The sequence below is a fragment of the Electrophorus electricus genome, chromosome 6 (assembly GCF_041902795.1).
Source record: "Electrophorus electricus isolate QZ-2024a chromosome 6, ASM4190279v1, whole genome shotgun sequence".
NCBI lineage: Eukaryota > Metazoa > Chordata > Actinopteri > Gymnotiformes > Gymnotidae > Electrophorus > Electrophorus electricus.
Genome location: NC_137502.1, coordinates 29,513,938 through 29,527,078, shown reverse-complemented (window position 1 = coordinate 29,527,078; position 13,141 = coordinate 29,513,938). Strand labels below are relative to the sequence as shown.

The following is a 13,141-nucleotide window of genomic DNA, read 5'->3' as shown; positions in this document are numbered from 1 at the left end:
AAAGGGCGATGAACGGTCTTTACATCAAAAAGGGCTGCGCCTCTTGAGTACGGTGAACCAGTCACTGGTTAAACACAGAAGGGGTGAATGGGAGAGTGATAGTAAATGCAAATGCACGGCAGACATTTATAAGCAAATATTGCTGTTACGCTGAGTGTTTGGCTGGTCAAACGAGGGCATTAGCCAGATGACCTGCTGAAGCTGTGGCACTGCAAATACAAGCCACCTGCTGAAATTCTCTAACAGTTCCCAGCTAGTCAAAAGTAAGCGCATCACTTGATAGTAGAACAACATGGTGTGTTCAAACTAAAACAAGAGAGTAGAGAGACACTGAAAAAAAGAACCTGAGAGATGTGCCTACAACACCACTGTTTGATAATGTGGTGAAGACAGAGGACAGGCCCACAGATTAATGACTGTAGCAGTCCACACTCACTTTCAAACATGGACTGCATCTGCAATCATGCTTTTATATATATATATATATATATATATATATAAACCTGCTAGTTGGATCAAGGTTATGTATAGCCAGCAGTAGGGTCAGTGCTGTGTCAAGTGCTTGCATGCACGCAGCTGATCCAAAAGAAGCGCTGGATGCCCACACATGGATGCCCGCACATGGACACTCGCCCTCTTCTCTGGGATTCCCCTCCTCCTGGGCCACGCTGGCTCCACAACGGACAGCCAATGTGAGCCGTCCTTTTGTGGTACGCTTAAACAGTTCTCGGGTTTTAATGCCCTGTTGTGTTGTTTGGCCTCCTCGGCTGTGAACCCGAGAACACATCAAAGTGGTATATGGTGGACAATGGCAAGAGGCATAGAGAATATATCTTTTCACGGGGCACAAAATGGCAAGATCAAGTTCCCCTAGTAAAGGTGCCCAGCTATCACGATAACGCCGCTCAGTGCACTTAAGTCCCTGGAAACCCAGTGGCATTGTTCTTCCATCTCAGCCCAAGGAGAGAAAGCAGAGAAGGCAGAGCTAGCCAGTGAGGGTCTGAGGCACACGCTCTGAGCCTCGGACCTGGGCACACACGAAGCACACACTCTGGGCCTCGGACCTGAGCACACACGAGGCGCACACTCTGGGCCTCGGACCTGAGCACACACGAGGCGCACACTCTGGGCCTCGGACCTGAGCACACACGAGGCGCACACTCTGGGCCTCGGACCTGAGCACACACGAGGCGCACACTCTGGGCCTCAGACCTGAGCACACACGAGGCGCACACTCTGGGCCTCGGACCTGAGCACACACGAGGCGCACACTCTGGGCCTCAGACCTGGGCACACACGAGGCGCACACTCTGGGCCTCGGACCTGAGCACACACGAGGCGCACACTCTGGGCCTCAGACCTGGGCACACACGAGGCGCACACTCTGGGCCTCGGACCTGAGCACACATGAGGCACACATTCTGGTCCTCGGACCTGAGCACACATGAGGCGCACACTCTGGGCCTCGGACCTGAGCACACATGAGGCACACATTCTGGTCCTCGGACCTGGGCAGTGAAATGTTTGAAACTGACAGCTGCACGGTGGCACTGGTGTTAGAGCCCCTGTTAGTGCACAGCCACATGCTACTGCAGGAAGCTGAAAGAGAATAATGACAAAATTCCATATTGACAAAAAAAAACAAGAAAGAAAGAATAAGAAAGAAAGAACATCAGCAGAGCTTTTTTTTGAATGATTGGATATTCTGTAGCTTTGCAGGTACATTTTCATTTACAGACTTCCTACTATAGATCATAGGTTCAAGAATGCATATGCAATCAGACTGACTTGACTTTACTGACTTATTGACTTTCCTTTTAGTGTTAAAGATTTATTGAAAATAGATGTGTTTCTTTTTATTATTAAACATTTATATTATTAAACATATTAAAGATTTTATTAAAGATAATTAGCAATACCACTCAAATTCAATCACATTTTATATATTCATATGATAGCTATAGGTTCCAGATGTCCGTTTTCTTTACATGCTACAGTAATGGATTTAAATAGTGATTTGCAGATTGGTGTCAAATTGTAATTACAACTCTATTACAACTCTGTTTTCTACCATCCCTATGGAACTCCATTTTGGGAATTCCATCTGCAAGTAAATGCCCTCAACAAACCAGAACTTAATTAACCTGTGTGAGGGGAGGCAAATGAACTTAATCAACCTGTGTGAGGGGAGGCAAATGAACTTTATCAACCTGTGTGAGGGGAGGCTATTGAACTTAATCAACCTGTGTGAGGGGAGGCAAATGAACTTAATCAACCTGTGTGAGGGGAGGCTATTGAACTTAATCAACCTGTGTGAGGGGAGGCAAATGAACTTAATCAACCTGTGTAAGGGGAGGCTATTGAACTTAATCAACCTGTGTGAGGGGAGGCTATTGAACTTAATCAACCTGTGTGAGGGGAGGCAAATGAACTTAATCAACCTGTGTAAGGGGAGGCAAATGAACTTAATCAACCTGTGTGAGGGGAGGCTATTGAACTTAATCAACCTGTGTGAGGGGAGGCTAATGAACTTAATCAACCTGTGTGAGGGGAGGCTAATGAACTTAATCAACCTGTGTGAGGGGAGGCTAATGAACTTAATCAACCTGTGTGAGGGGAGGCTAATGAACTTTTATCTCCCAGCTGCTCTCTTTCAGACACCCTGTCTGAGTGGTGGGACTTTTTCAGTGTTTTTCAGGTAGCCTATCCAGACAAATTAGACATCACATAGATCCTGTGACCAAGTGGAATTTTTATCCTCAAATATTTGTTTAAGCTAATTAAGAAATCCTTTGCAGTTCCCTCATTGAACATTCCTGAAGAATAAGATAATACACCGACGCGTCAAATACTTTGGAATTAACTGAAAGCTGACCACTTGGTGGTGAATCCTGAAACATGGCAGGACAAAACAGTCAGTCTGATCTTTCGATCCATTTCTCAAGAGAAAGCAGTCAGGTCCCTGAGCACTTTGCGTTTGCTTGTGATTGTGCTCTTTACTCGATTCATAGGGCTTCGCTGACTTTGAGTCCGTTCTGTCCCTAAAACATTTCCACTAGCAGCTTGGCAGTAAGCTCAAATGAAACGACTGTGGAAAAATCAGACATTGATGCAGCTCCATATCAAGGTTGTCTAAAGAGTTTACATCAAAAAAATGATTCCTAATTTTTTAATATTCCTAATGTTTTAAAATGGAGAGTTTTAACATTAGATCTTGCCAGTTAAAATATATTACCTGAAGTCTTAATTACAAGTATACATTACAAATACCCAGACCCACTGAGTATTAGTCAAAAGGAATTCAGCTCCACACTGTTGACTGAACATTGAACCAATACTATACTAACACTGAGAACTAGTAGTATTCACAATCTGTTGTTGTCAAAATGCTTGAAATATTTTTTGTATTTTAGCATTTTTAGTCACTTATACACCCATGTTTAACAACAACAACAATCTCCAGCATGTAAATGGTTTTAAAGGTGGTTTTCAATTTAGCAAAACTTTAATGGAAATTCACAAAGAACAGCTGCTATGGCAGGTGACTTCTCGCAAACGTGTGCAGCGCCACTGTGTGGTCGTATTCAATAACTGCAATCCACAACTATATTTTCAAGTTATTTAAAAAACAATTTAATTACAGTAGCTAAATGTCATTACTCTAAAATACATTTTTTCTAGGATTTTGATATTCAACATATTAAAATTATTTAAAAGTGTGAAAATGTGTTAAAATAAAGGTTCTTTGAGGGGAATGTCGGTAAGGTTTGAGCTGCACGTCATTTATGTACTGTCTGAAATTGTGAGTATATTGATTTTTCCCTGTGCCTAATTACAGGCATTTGTGTTACATTTTATTATTGTAATAGGTACCTGCATCATAACAAAGAGCATTTACTTATGTCATATATCTAATGAATGCAAATACATGGTCAGGTGATGTGTGATTCCAGACACACTAACACACAGACTCTGAACAGAGCTTCTCAGGTGCGTATTGTTCCAATAGGCTGAAGTGCAAACAAAATTAAGATCAGAAATCTCCAAACGTCCTCCTGGAGAGCTAGCCCAAGTGGAGTTTAGCTTCAACCCAAACCTAACTCACTTGATCCAGCCAATTAGTGTCTTCAAAGCTCTTTAACTTGCTGAATTAGGTGTGGTAGATCTGGCCTGGAGCCAAACTCTGCAGACAAGTCACGCTCCAGGAGGAGGACTGGAGATATTTGCTATTAGAATCAATTCATCATAAAGTAGGAGTCACAAATGAATGAAAAATGAAAGCACATGTGAGATTATAAGTGATATGCATAAAAGAGACAAGTTTTACTATCTGAGCAGAATGAAACAAAAAAAAGAGGCCTGTGCATCAGTAAGACAAGGGTCCTGTCACTGGTTGGATTCCCTTAGTAGTTACCAATGTCATCATAATCGCAGTCAGAGGAGTAGAGCTGTGAGTCGCGGGTCACGGAAGAGTAGATGGGCGAGTCATGTCCACTGCACGGACTCGTTTCTGACGGAAGACAAAAATAGCACTGCCACTGCAAATGACCACCTCAAATGGGCACTTTTAGCTTTTTCTACTATTCTCCTTTTGTGTGTTGCTTCGTCCACCCCGACTTTGGAAGGCACTTCTTTCAGTTGCTCTTACTTTTCTGCTTTTGCTTTGCTGTGTTTCTTTTCACTTTCTCTTTCTTTCCTTTACTGCCATTAGGAATTTTTTTTTATCATAAAACATTAAACTCTCTGCCTCTAAACTCCATCTAGTTATTCTGCATTAACCTACACAAACCATGACATTTCTATATATTTCTACATATTTGTTTAATATATATATATATTGTATTTACTGGCAGCATCAGTCAGATAAGGCTAGTGGAGCAGCTCACAAGACTAGGGGATACATACCCTGGTTATGGATTGACAGGACGCTGTCTTGGCAAGTGTCTATTGTTTGATCCAGGGTGTTCTCAGTGTCATGGGTGGTAGGCACAGGGCAGTACAGTGCTATACAAAAACATAAACATGGCATGTGTCCAGCAATGTCCCACAGTCACATGATGACTATCAATTTAACATATGGTTCCTTGGTCTTCGAGCTAACGGTTACCAGCTGTGAGTCAACAGCTGTAAGTTGAATGTACATTCGAAGTAATCAAAACTTCAGAGTGTTAGGTTTCTACCATTCTTCATAATGAATAAGGTAAATATGTTCAAGTGTGGTTAGCATGACGCCTTTGACAGCAATAAAGACGAATCATAACACAGTAGGCGTTTATTTGACAAACCATGTGAGGATATAAATTTCAGACCACTTAAACAAAGCATACTTCCAGTTTGCTGGTCAGTCCTGTTCTCTTCAGTGTTTTCATAAATCTCGGTGTTCAGATCTGCAGCATTATGGCCTGTATTCTCATACCATTCTCCAGATGAGGTGCTGGAGGAGTCAAATGAGTCTGCTAGAGGAAGAGAAAGAGACCATGATCTGTCTTTACTGTAAGAAAACCCTTTACTCAAAGGGTCCGAAAGTAACAATGCTCGCGACGTGTAAATAATTCTTGTGAATAATGGCTTGACAAATGCAATAAACTCTATTAACATTAAACATTCTTTGGATACTCGGGGCTCCTGGCTGAGACAGTGTTTGTACAGGTGCAAGGTTTGGTCCTACTGCTGCACTCAGCACTCCCAGTAGCTACAAACCGAGAGCAAGAAGGCCATGGCTATGTCCATCACCGGGGGACTTGTTTTCACACGTGCAACGAAAATCTCAAAAGTACAAATACAGAGCATCACCTACCACTACTGGCTGCAGTGAGGCCTTGGAATTCACCAGTGGGAGTATGTGTTGTAGACAGGTTCTGCACAGGGTATTCCAGCACCGTGGGATGACCAGGAACACCTGAATCTAAACATCAAGTATGAAATTCAGTACGTTCCTGTTGTAATATTTGAACTGTAATATGCGTGTTGGTAGTGAGTATGGCTGAATAAAAGGACAAATTTTCTTTTGTTCTTAAAACTTTATCATCCAGTCACACACTAAACACCCACTCCTGTTTCATTCAAAACAGCCTCTTCTACACTGACGCTGCATAGGGAGGTGCAATCAATGACCAGCCGATCCTTGACCCGTGTTTAAACAGGAAACATTCAGTCCATGGAGATAACACAGTTAAATCAATAAACAAAATATATTATTTTCTCTCACACGTTCATGCATGCACTATCGCCCACTCAAGACTCACCTTCCTCATTCACACTCAGCAGGTGGGTGCCTTTCACTGCCGGAGCGCAACCATCTGCACTGTACCGCATAGAGTCTATAAAAGGGGATGTGGCAACATTAACCTGCTTTTACCATTCACTTTTCATTTCTTTATGATCATTAATATAACAAGTCGAGAATGTATCCTCCCCCACAGCAACATTTTTGTAATGGGGAATGGTTTACTTTAAGGAAATCACATGTTTAGTACACACTGTAATCGGGTTTTGATTCACACTCACTGCGGAAGGTGGATAAGGGGAAAGTTGCATCTGGCACGCTCTCACTTGGTTCGTAGTCCGTGTCGTAGGAGCCACTCTCAATGCTGCTTTGGGTCCACATCGGCGGGGGTACTGTCTGAGCTACAGAAACAAAGTGGGCAGGTAAGCACCAATTCTGGGCCCACTGTCCTGGCAGGGTTCTTGGATCTCCTGGGGTCTAACAGTGGTGGACACTGACCACTGGGCTCGCCGTTGCTGCTGATGACCTTGACGAGGTGGATAGAATCTTCGTACTGGTTCTCCGTGGTCTTGATGGTAGGTTGGAGGCTGTTGTGTTGCTGTTGAACAATGTGGCCTGCAAAAGACAACAGACACAGAGGGGCAGTTCTGCACAGGGCCACCCAAAATGACCACTTTAGCTTTCATGACATCAGGCATGATTAAAATGAGACTTAAGAAATCATAGAGCCCATAAAACGTAGCACCTTCTTTATATATCCAAATATTTTGAATGTTTTATAATAATAGGAGCAACACTATAAATTGTTAAAGTTCCATCCTTGAATGTCATGTTAGGAATCAAAGGTTTTCTTGATGATAGTGATGACATGACGGGACGTTGACGACAAGATGATGACACGATGATGACGTGATGAAGACGTGACATAGACCTACCTTTTCTTCTACCTTTTCTTATTAGGCAACAAAGGATAACATTTATGGTAAAAGCGATCAGAAGCACACTGGACAGTCCAATGCAGATCAGCAATTCCAGAGACCACTTCCATTTGAGTCCTGCTGTGGTCATTTGCCCTTTGGAGAGAAACGATTCAGATGTGAGAGATAGCGACACATTTTTATTTGTGTTTCTAACACAAAGTCCTATCCAAAATTTTGACTCCGTTTCCTATCTAAAACAATGATGGGAAACTTAAGAGAGAAAAGGAGAGCTAAAACTTACCTGCAGTTATGATAAGAGTGGATGGGTTTGAAGTGGTAGGCCCAGACAGACCCAGGGATTCTACAAGAATTTTCAGCTCAATTATGCAATTATATTCATTTCTATTCTTTTCAAACACAGTACAATAGAGACCAATATGAATATGAATAAACAGGGCAATCAAATTTTGTTTATCCAAAAACATATCATTACTCACTTTCACATATCACCCCTGCAGCATTTGTATCTTTACAGACATGGGGATTGTTCACAAGTTCCTTACACTGCCACAGGTTTGTATGTTTCAGTTGACACATGTAATACCAGAGTGATCCATTTTTGTGAGTAAAAGGTTTGTCAAACGTTTTGAACTCTTTCACACTCCCACAACCCAACATGGTGCAGGCCATAGATGCTTCTTCAATTTCCCAGCAGGGATCACACACTGTCCCCCATGATCCATTCCGGTGGACCTCAACTCTGCCTGAGCAATGGTCCAGTCCTCCAGTCAGCCGCAGAGCCTTATATTCTTCCCATTTGGATCAGTGAAGAGAGAGAGGGGGAAAAAATGACAGTCCACTGCAAAATTTCCTTTGATCACAGTATAACTGCTTGAAATGAATGACTTTATGAAGCGAAAGCTATAGTGTTATGACTGAGCTGGTTAACTTGGAGTCACATCAAACCTTATTAAGGCGACCATTCACCACTCCTGCCCTACGACATACCTGAGCACACGACTCCGGCGTCCTCCTTGTGTCCACAGTCATGGTTGTCCAGGATGGCGGGACATTCCCACAGGTTCCTCTCTTTCCCTGTGCAGTTCAGCTCGTCCAGGTGAACAGGGCCCATGCCCAGGCTGTACTGGCCCCCCTGCCCCGTGACCGAGAGGGCATATCCACAGCCGAGCTGCGCACACACCACGTCCGCATCCCGTACGTCCCACCCATCATCGCATACCGTGCCCCACTGCTCCCCCCGCCACAGCTCCACCCGGCCGGCACAGGGATGGCTGCCTCCAGCCAGTCGGACCTTGTGGTTACCTGGTGTGGTGGATGCATTTGGAACATTACAATGCCTTCTCAAAGTCCACCATGACTGAAACGAGCAAATGCCCATGTTTTTGACTAGGATTCCTGCAAGCACTGAGGAAATCTATGATTGATAATAAGGGACTTTGATGTTTATTGTAACAACCCATATCCATAACGCTTGCAGCGCAATATATCACAGCTTACCACAGATGATTTTGGAAAGAAGAGAGCAATCACTCCTGCTCACGGTTGAACAGTTCCACAAATGGAAGTTGTGGTAAACACAGTCGGTGAGGCATACACTGTTGTTCAGCACCCTGGTAAGGTCATCCTGCCAAAACACTTCTCCACAGTGTGTGCTTCTACATATCTCACTGGACAGACGGCGCTTGTACTCCTCAGTGAGAGCAATGGCTAATTTGGGAGAGCTGAGGTTCCAGACGCAGGGGTCGGATGTTGGGATTATGGAGGGAACAGCTGTTGGGAAAAGGAGTGATGTAAACCAAGGTCATGTGGTTACAGCATTAAGAATGAATCTCAGATCATAAGTACATAAGTATAGGAAGTGAGTGCATGACATGCGCTCTCAGATGACTGATTAAAAAGACAAAGAGTTGAAATAGTAAAAGCTTACTTTTACTGCTTACTACTTTTACAAATGGCTGTTTAGTTGAATAATACAGGAGGGTTTCAAGCAAGAGCATGTATTGGTTATTTTGGGTCATGGATAAGCCTAATCTAGCACTAAACTATAGTGATAAATCACCATTAGATATGCTTTTTAGGCTCAATCTACAAAACTGGGCCAATGAAAACCACATAAGTCCTAAGTCATAGAGCCAAAGTCAAGTCCTAGGTCTTTTGGCTACAAGTCCTACAAGTTTTGAGCCCATTTTAATCAAACCTACCTGTTTATTTATCACATAATTTACAGATATACCAATGGATACTGACACTGTGGCACTGGTAAAATACTTTTTTTTTTTCTTTTCTTTTTTTTTACATTTTTTTAAATACAATATTTTTACCTGTTAAAACCCATAATGACCTTCATTTTTGCTGCTGAAATGGCCATGAACATGCTAGATTTTAGATAAAGTTTGGTTTTAGAGTCAATTCCACTAATAATGTTGAGTCTCCATATACTTCAGTGCCTTGACTTCAGAATGAAGCTGGAAATTCGGTGTCAACAACTTTTAAAGGTTTTCGATACTGCAACAACAGCATTGCTGCTGATCACATTTCTCACTCAAATTTAAAAATTAAATGCTACTGTGGTAAGATATAAATAAATACATACATACATAAATTCACTGTATACTATAGCTATAGCACAATCCCTAATGAATTGCTATAGCTGCTTCTATAATTCCTATTCCTACATGATTCTCTCTTACCACAGAGGACCCGAGACACGATCCTGCAATCTCCCTCAGCTGTCCTGGTGCAGTTGATCAGTTCATGGTTGTGGTAAGTGCAGCCTGCCAGACAGTTGGTGTTGTGCTGTGCTGCGCTATCATTTAGCATGTAGACCTCCCCACATCCTAGGGCCTTGCAGACACCAGAGGCAAGGGTGTGCAGAGCCGCTTTCCTGAAAATAGCCACGCTCTGGTTTTGTCCTGGAGAGGTCACATTCCAGGAGCATGGCCTGGACAACTGGTTTATGTACAGTTTAGCTGGGAGATGGCAAAAGAATGAAGTGTTTGAGACCAGAGTGCCCGGAAGGATCTTAGCATATCTTAGCATAACTCATATCGTTGTAAACCCTTAGAGTCAATACCATTTGCATACTCTTTAAAAAAAAATAATTTATCCTAAACATTTTTGGAAAATAATGGACTAAATATTTTTAGGGAGAGTTTTGTGTTTTGGTAGATGTTTCAATTTAAAAATCTAGATTGATGTTAAAGTTGGTAATAAGGACAGGAAGTCACTATAGGCTGCTTCTCTTTGTTTTCTTTAAAGAAGCAAAACACCAGTGAGTTGCACAATCAAAAACATTTCATGCACATACTTATGCAAGCAAGGGTTTCTGGAAAGTTAAACAGAACATTTTCTTAAAATACTAGTTTGAATATTAAAAGGAGAGGTAAAATATGCCACTGATTTACAGTTACGTTATGGAGAATTAATCTCATCATAAAGAAGAATTAATCTCATCATAAACCACTAAAGTTGTAAGACTTGAGAAATAAAATTAGAAACTTGTACCCATAAAAGAACTGAAATGGATTTTGTATTATAAGCAGAACATATTCCAAATTTTTGTACATTGTTAGACATATGTTTCATTTCTATGTCACTGTAAAGCAAGTGTTTCATATTTCAGCTCAATTTTTCATATCATCATGTGTATTTTTGAGGTATCTTGAAACTCTTTTCGATTTTGTTTTTAAATAAATCAAATAAAACCATGTCATTCATGCTGAAATTCCCATTTACAAATGCCCATATCTCAAAAGTACAGCTACAATTGCAAAACAAATTGTTACTGAAATTCCCCTGAAGCTTTTTATTGTTGCCCCAAGTGAAAAGGTTACATTGTAAGAGAGGTTGCAATTTGCACTAGCTTACTAAAAAAATGCAACCCACCACATCCTGTCATACTGATCACTCACGGAGAACAAAGCAGTCAGACATACAAAACATCTTGCTTTGCAAAGAACACCTCAATGACTAAAGTTTGCCAAAGACTTGCCCCCATTCTGAATCTACAATATCCTATACCAGTGAATTTGGAATGCAATGACAGAATTGTTATCACACTGAAGCCAATGTAGGCATGATTTAGCCCTATTTTTAGTTATTTCCATGTTTACTCAAAGTCTACGGGAAGTATCAACAAAGAAAAGGAACCATTTACACATTTTTTCAGTCTCTATTTGGAAGCTCTGAGGTGGTGAGATTTAGATGCTCTAATTATCAGATAATAATAATGAATTATTGTTTGCATGACATGACATGCTCAGTCTAATTGTAGGGACTACTGTAAATCAGTGGCATATGGCCTTATTGTGGCCATAGATCTGAAACCACATAAAGACTTTCATCTCCACATGCCCTGGCCACTATACTGACCACTATATGACCACATGTAAAACTAATTACTTTTCTTGACAGATATCAAAGCAAGATGTGCTTGTCCTCATAACAGAAACAGTCAACAATACGTACCAAATTCTGAATTACCCTTTTAGCATTAAACACAAATAGAACTGAAATGAAACAAAATAATTATAAGCATTATATATTGTGTATAATAATGTGTTAACTAGTGTCATTATTAAATTTCTAACATTGTACATTAGTGTTTTCAAAATACGGGTACATGTTTGAAAAACACTTTATGTGGGAACATTTCCTCCAACTGTGCTCATAAACATTACATAAAAGAATAATGTTTTAGTCCAGAAATGATTCATTTCTAATTTATGTTTTTTTAAGAAGCAAAAAAGAAATACAAATAGCATAAAAATGAAAAGCTAAGAAATGATAATGGGAAACAGCAGAACAATAGAATCTGGCTGCACAATTTAATGTGATTATTAAACACAAAATTGTAAAACAGAAATAAAATCTGTTGCCTAATAGTAATTTACATGTACGCCCAGCACAAAAAGACATGCAAAACCATCAAATGGATACTGCACAATGTACAAACCTTGACAGGAGACTATGACATGAAGGACCACCATGATTGTAAATGCCTCCATTCTCCATAAGCCCAGGAAGTAACTTCAAACCTTTAAAAAGAGAGTGCTGTGGTTGAAAAGAAGGCAAAATGACTATGAGAGATACAAATCATCCCCTATATACAGTAGCAGGAGTATAGCCTCCGAGTGTTCACGTAGGTGTCACATGGGTAAAGAGGCAAAAATTAGCACCAGGCATGCAACTGAACACACTGGCTGGAAACCATGCTTCATATAATTATGAAATCTTAAATGTAAAGGTGTCTCAACACTAAATAAATATTTATACAGTATGGCAGGTGTGTTTTATATAAGCTGACAATAGAAGAACATTGTTTTAATTTCTAAATTAAAATTGAAATAAACAAGATTTGTATGAGTCATCCAGAAGATGACTTTACTGTTAAGCTCACATTAAGACCTACTGAGCAATTTCCTGTTGTTTCTAGTGAAATAAATGTGCTGGGTCAAATGGGTTCTGTTCTGAGAAATCCATTATTTTCTTAAATTGTCATGCTCCCTGCCCCTGACTACATTCCCCATCAGCCACCTGACAATGGCCTACCTAGTGCTCCTTACAGTTCCACTGGTCATAACCAGCTTCTTCATTCTGCCCCCCCACGATTGATTGTTTCTACCTTTTCCTTATTTTGTCTACTTATTTAACCTGTTTTTCACACTTAACTATTACAGAGTGTTGCCATACATCATTGGTGTGCACGCTGTGTTCTTCTCTCTGGTTACTGGTTTTATTTATTTTTATTTTTTTGCCTTTTCTGGAATCCAATCTGCTTCTGTGAAATGACTACAGCTGTTGAGTATCCCTCTTTGAATAAATGTAGTTTGCCTACCTTTATCTGCAAGCTTCTGGGTTCAGCCTTATGTTACAGAAACAATGAAATGAATTAACTTTCTGTTCACAATTTTGACTGACATTATGACTCTTGATTACTCATTTGCAGTTAATATATACATACATAGAATGAGTT

At 40.8% G+C, this 13,141-nt stretch overlaps 1 protein-coding gene across 2 annotated transcripts; it reads right to left on the bottom strand.

Annotated features, from left to right (window-relative positions):
• Nucleotides 1-3,457: 3,457 nt before the first annotated feature.
• LOC113586482 (T-cell differentiation antigen CD6-like) lies at nt 3,458-12,348 on the bottom strand. 2 transcript variants are annotated; one of them, XM_027024627.3, is made up of 14 exons: nt 12,122-12,348; nt 9,858-10,136; nt 8,665-8,937; nt 8,155-8,469; nt 7,644-7,955; nt 7,448-7,507; nt 7,162-7,299; nt 6,725-6,841; nt 6,508-6,627; nt 6,246-6,320; nt 5,798-5,905; nt 5,328-5,453; nt 4,906-5,004; nt 3,458-4,510 (listed from the first exon to the last, which is right to left on the bottom strand). In XM_027024627.3, the coding sequence occupies exons 1-14, from the start codon at nt 12,171-12,173 to the stop codon at nt 4,404-4,406; spliced, it is 2,181 nt and encodes a 726-aa protein (XP_026880428.2). In that variant the 5' UTR covers nt 12,174-12,348; the 3' UTR covers nt 3,458-4,403. The 2 variants fall into 2 exon arrangements, with proteins under 2 accessions (XP_026880428.2, XP_026880427.2); XM_027024626.3 differs by having other exon boundaries at nt 3,459-4,510; nt 5,328-5,456; nt 12,122-12,342.
• Nucleotides 12,349-13,141: the final 793 nt, after the last annotated feature.

Bases quoted from the DNA above. Each gene is read 5' to 3' on its own strand.
- LOC113586482 (XM_027024626.3), bottom strand. From the start codon at position 12,173: ATGGAGGCATTTACAATCATGGTGGTCCTTCATGTCATAGTCTCCTGT. The intron at 6,842-7,161 runs GTAGGTCTATGT...TGTCTTTTGCAG, and splicing joins AAGAAAAGGTAGAAGAAAAG to GCCACATTGTTCAACAGCAA. The intron at 5,906-6,245 runs GTGAGTCTTGAG...CTTGATGTTTAG, and splicing joins GCTGAGTGTGAATGAGGAAG to ATTCAGGTGTTCCTGGTCAT.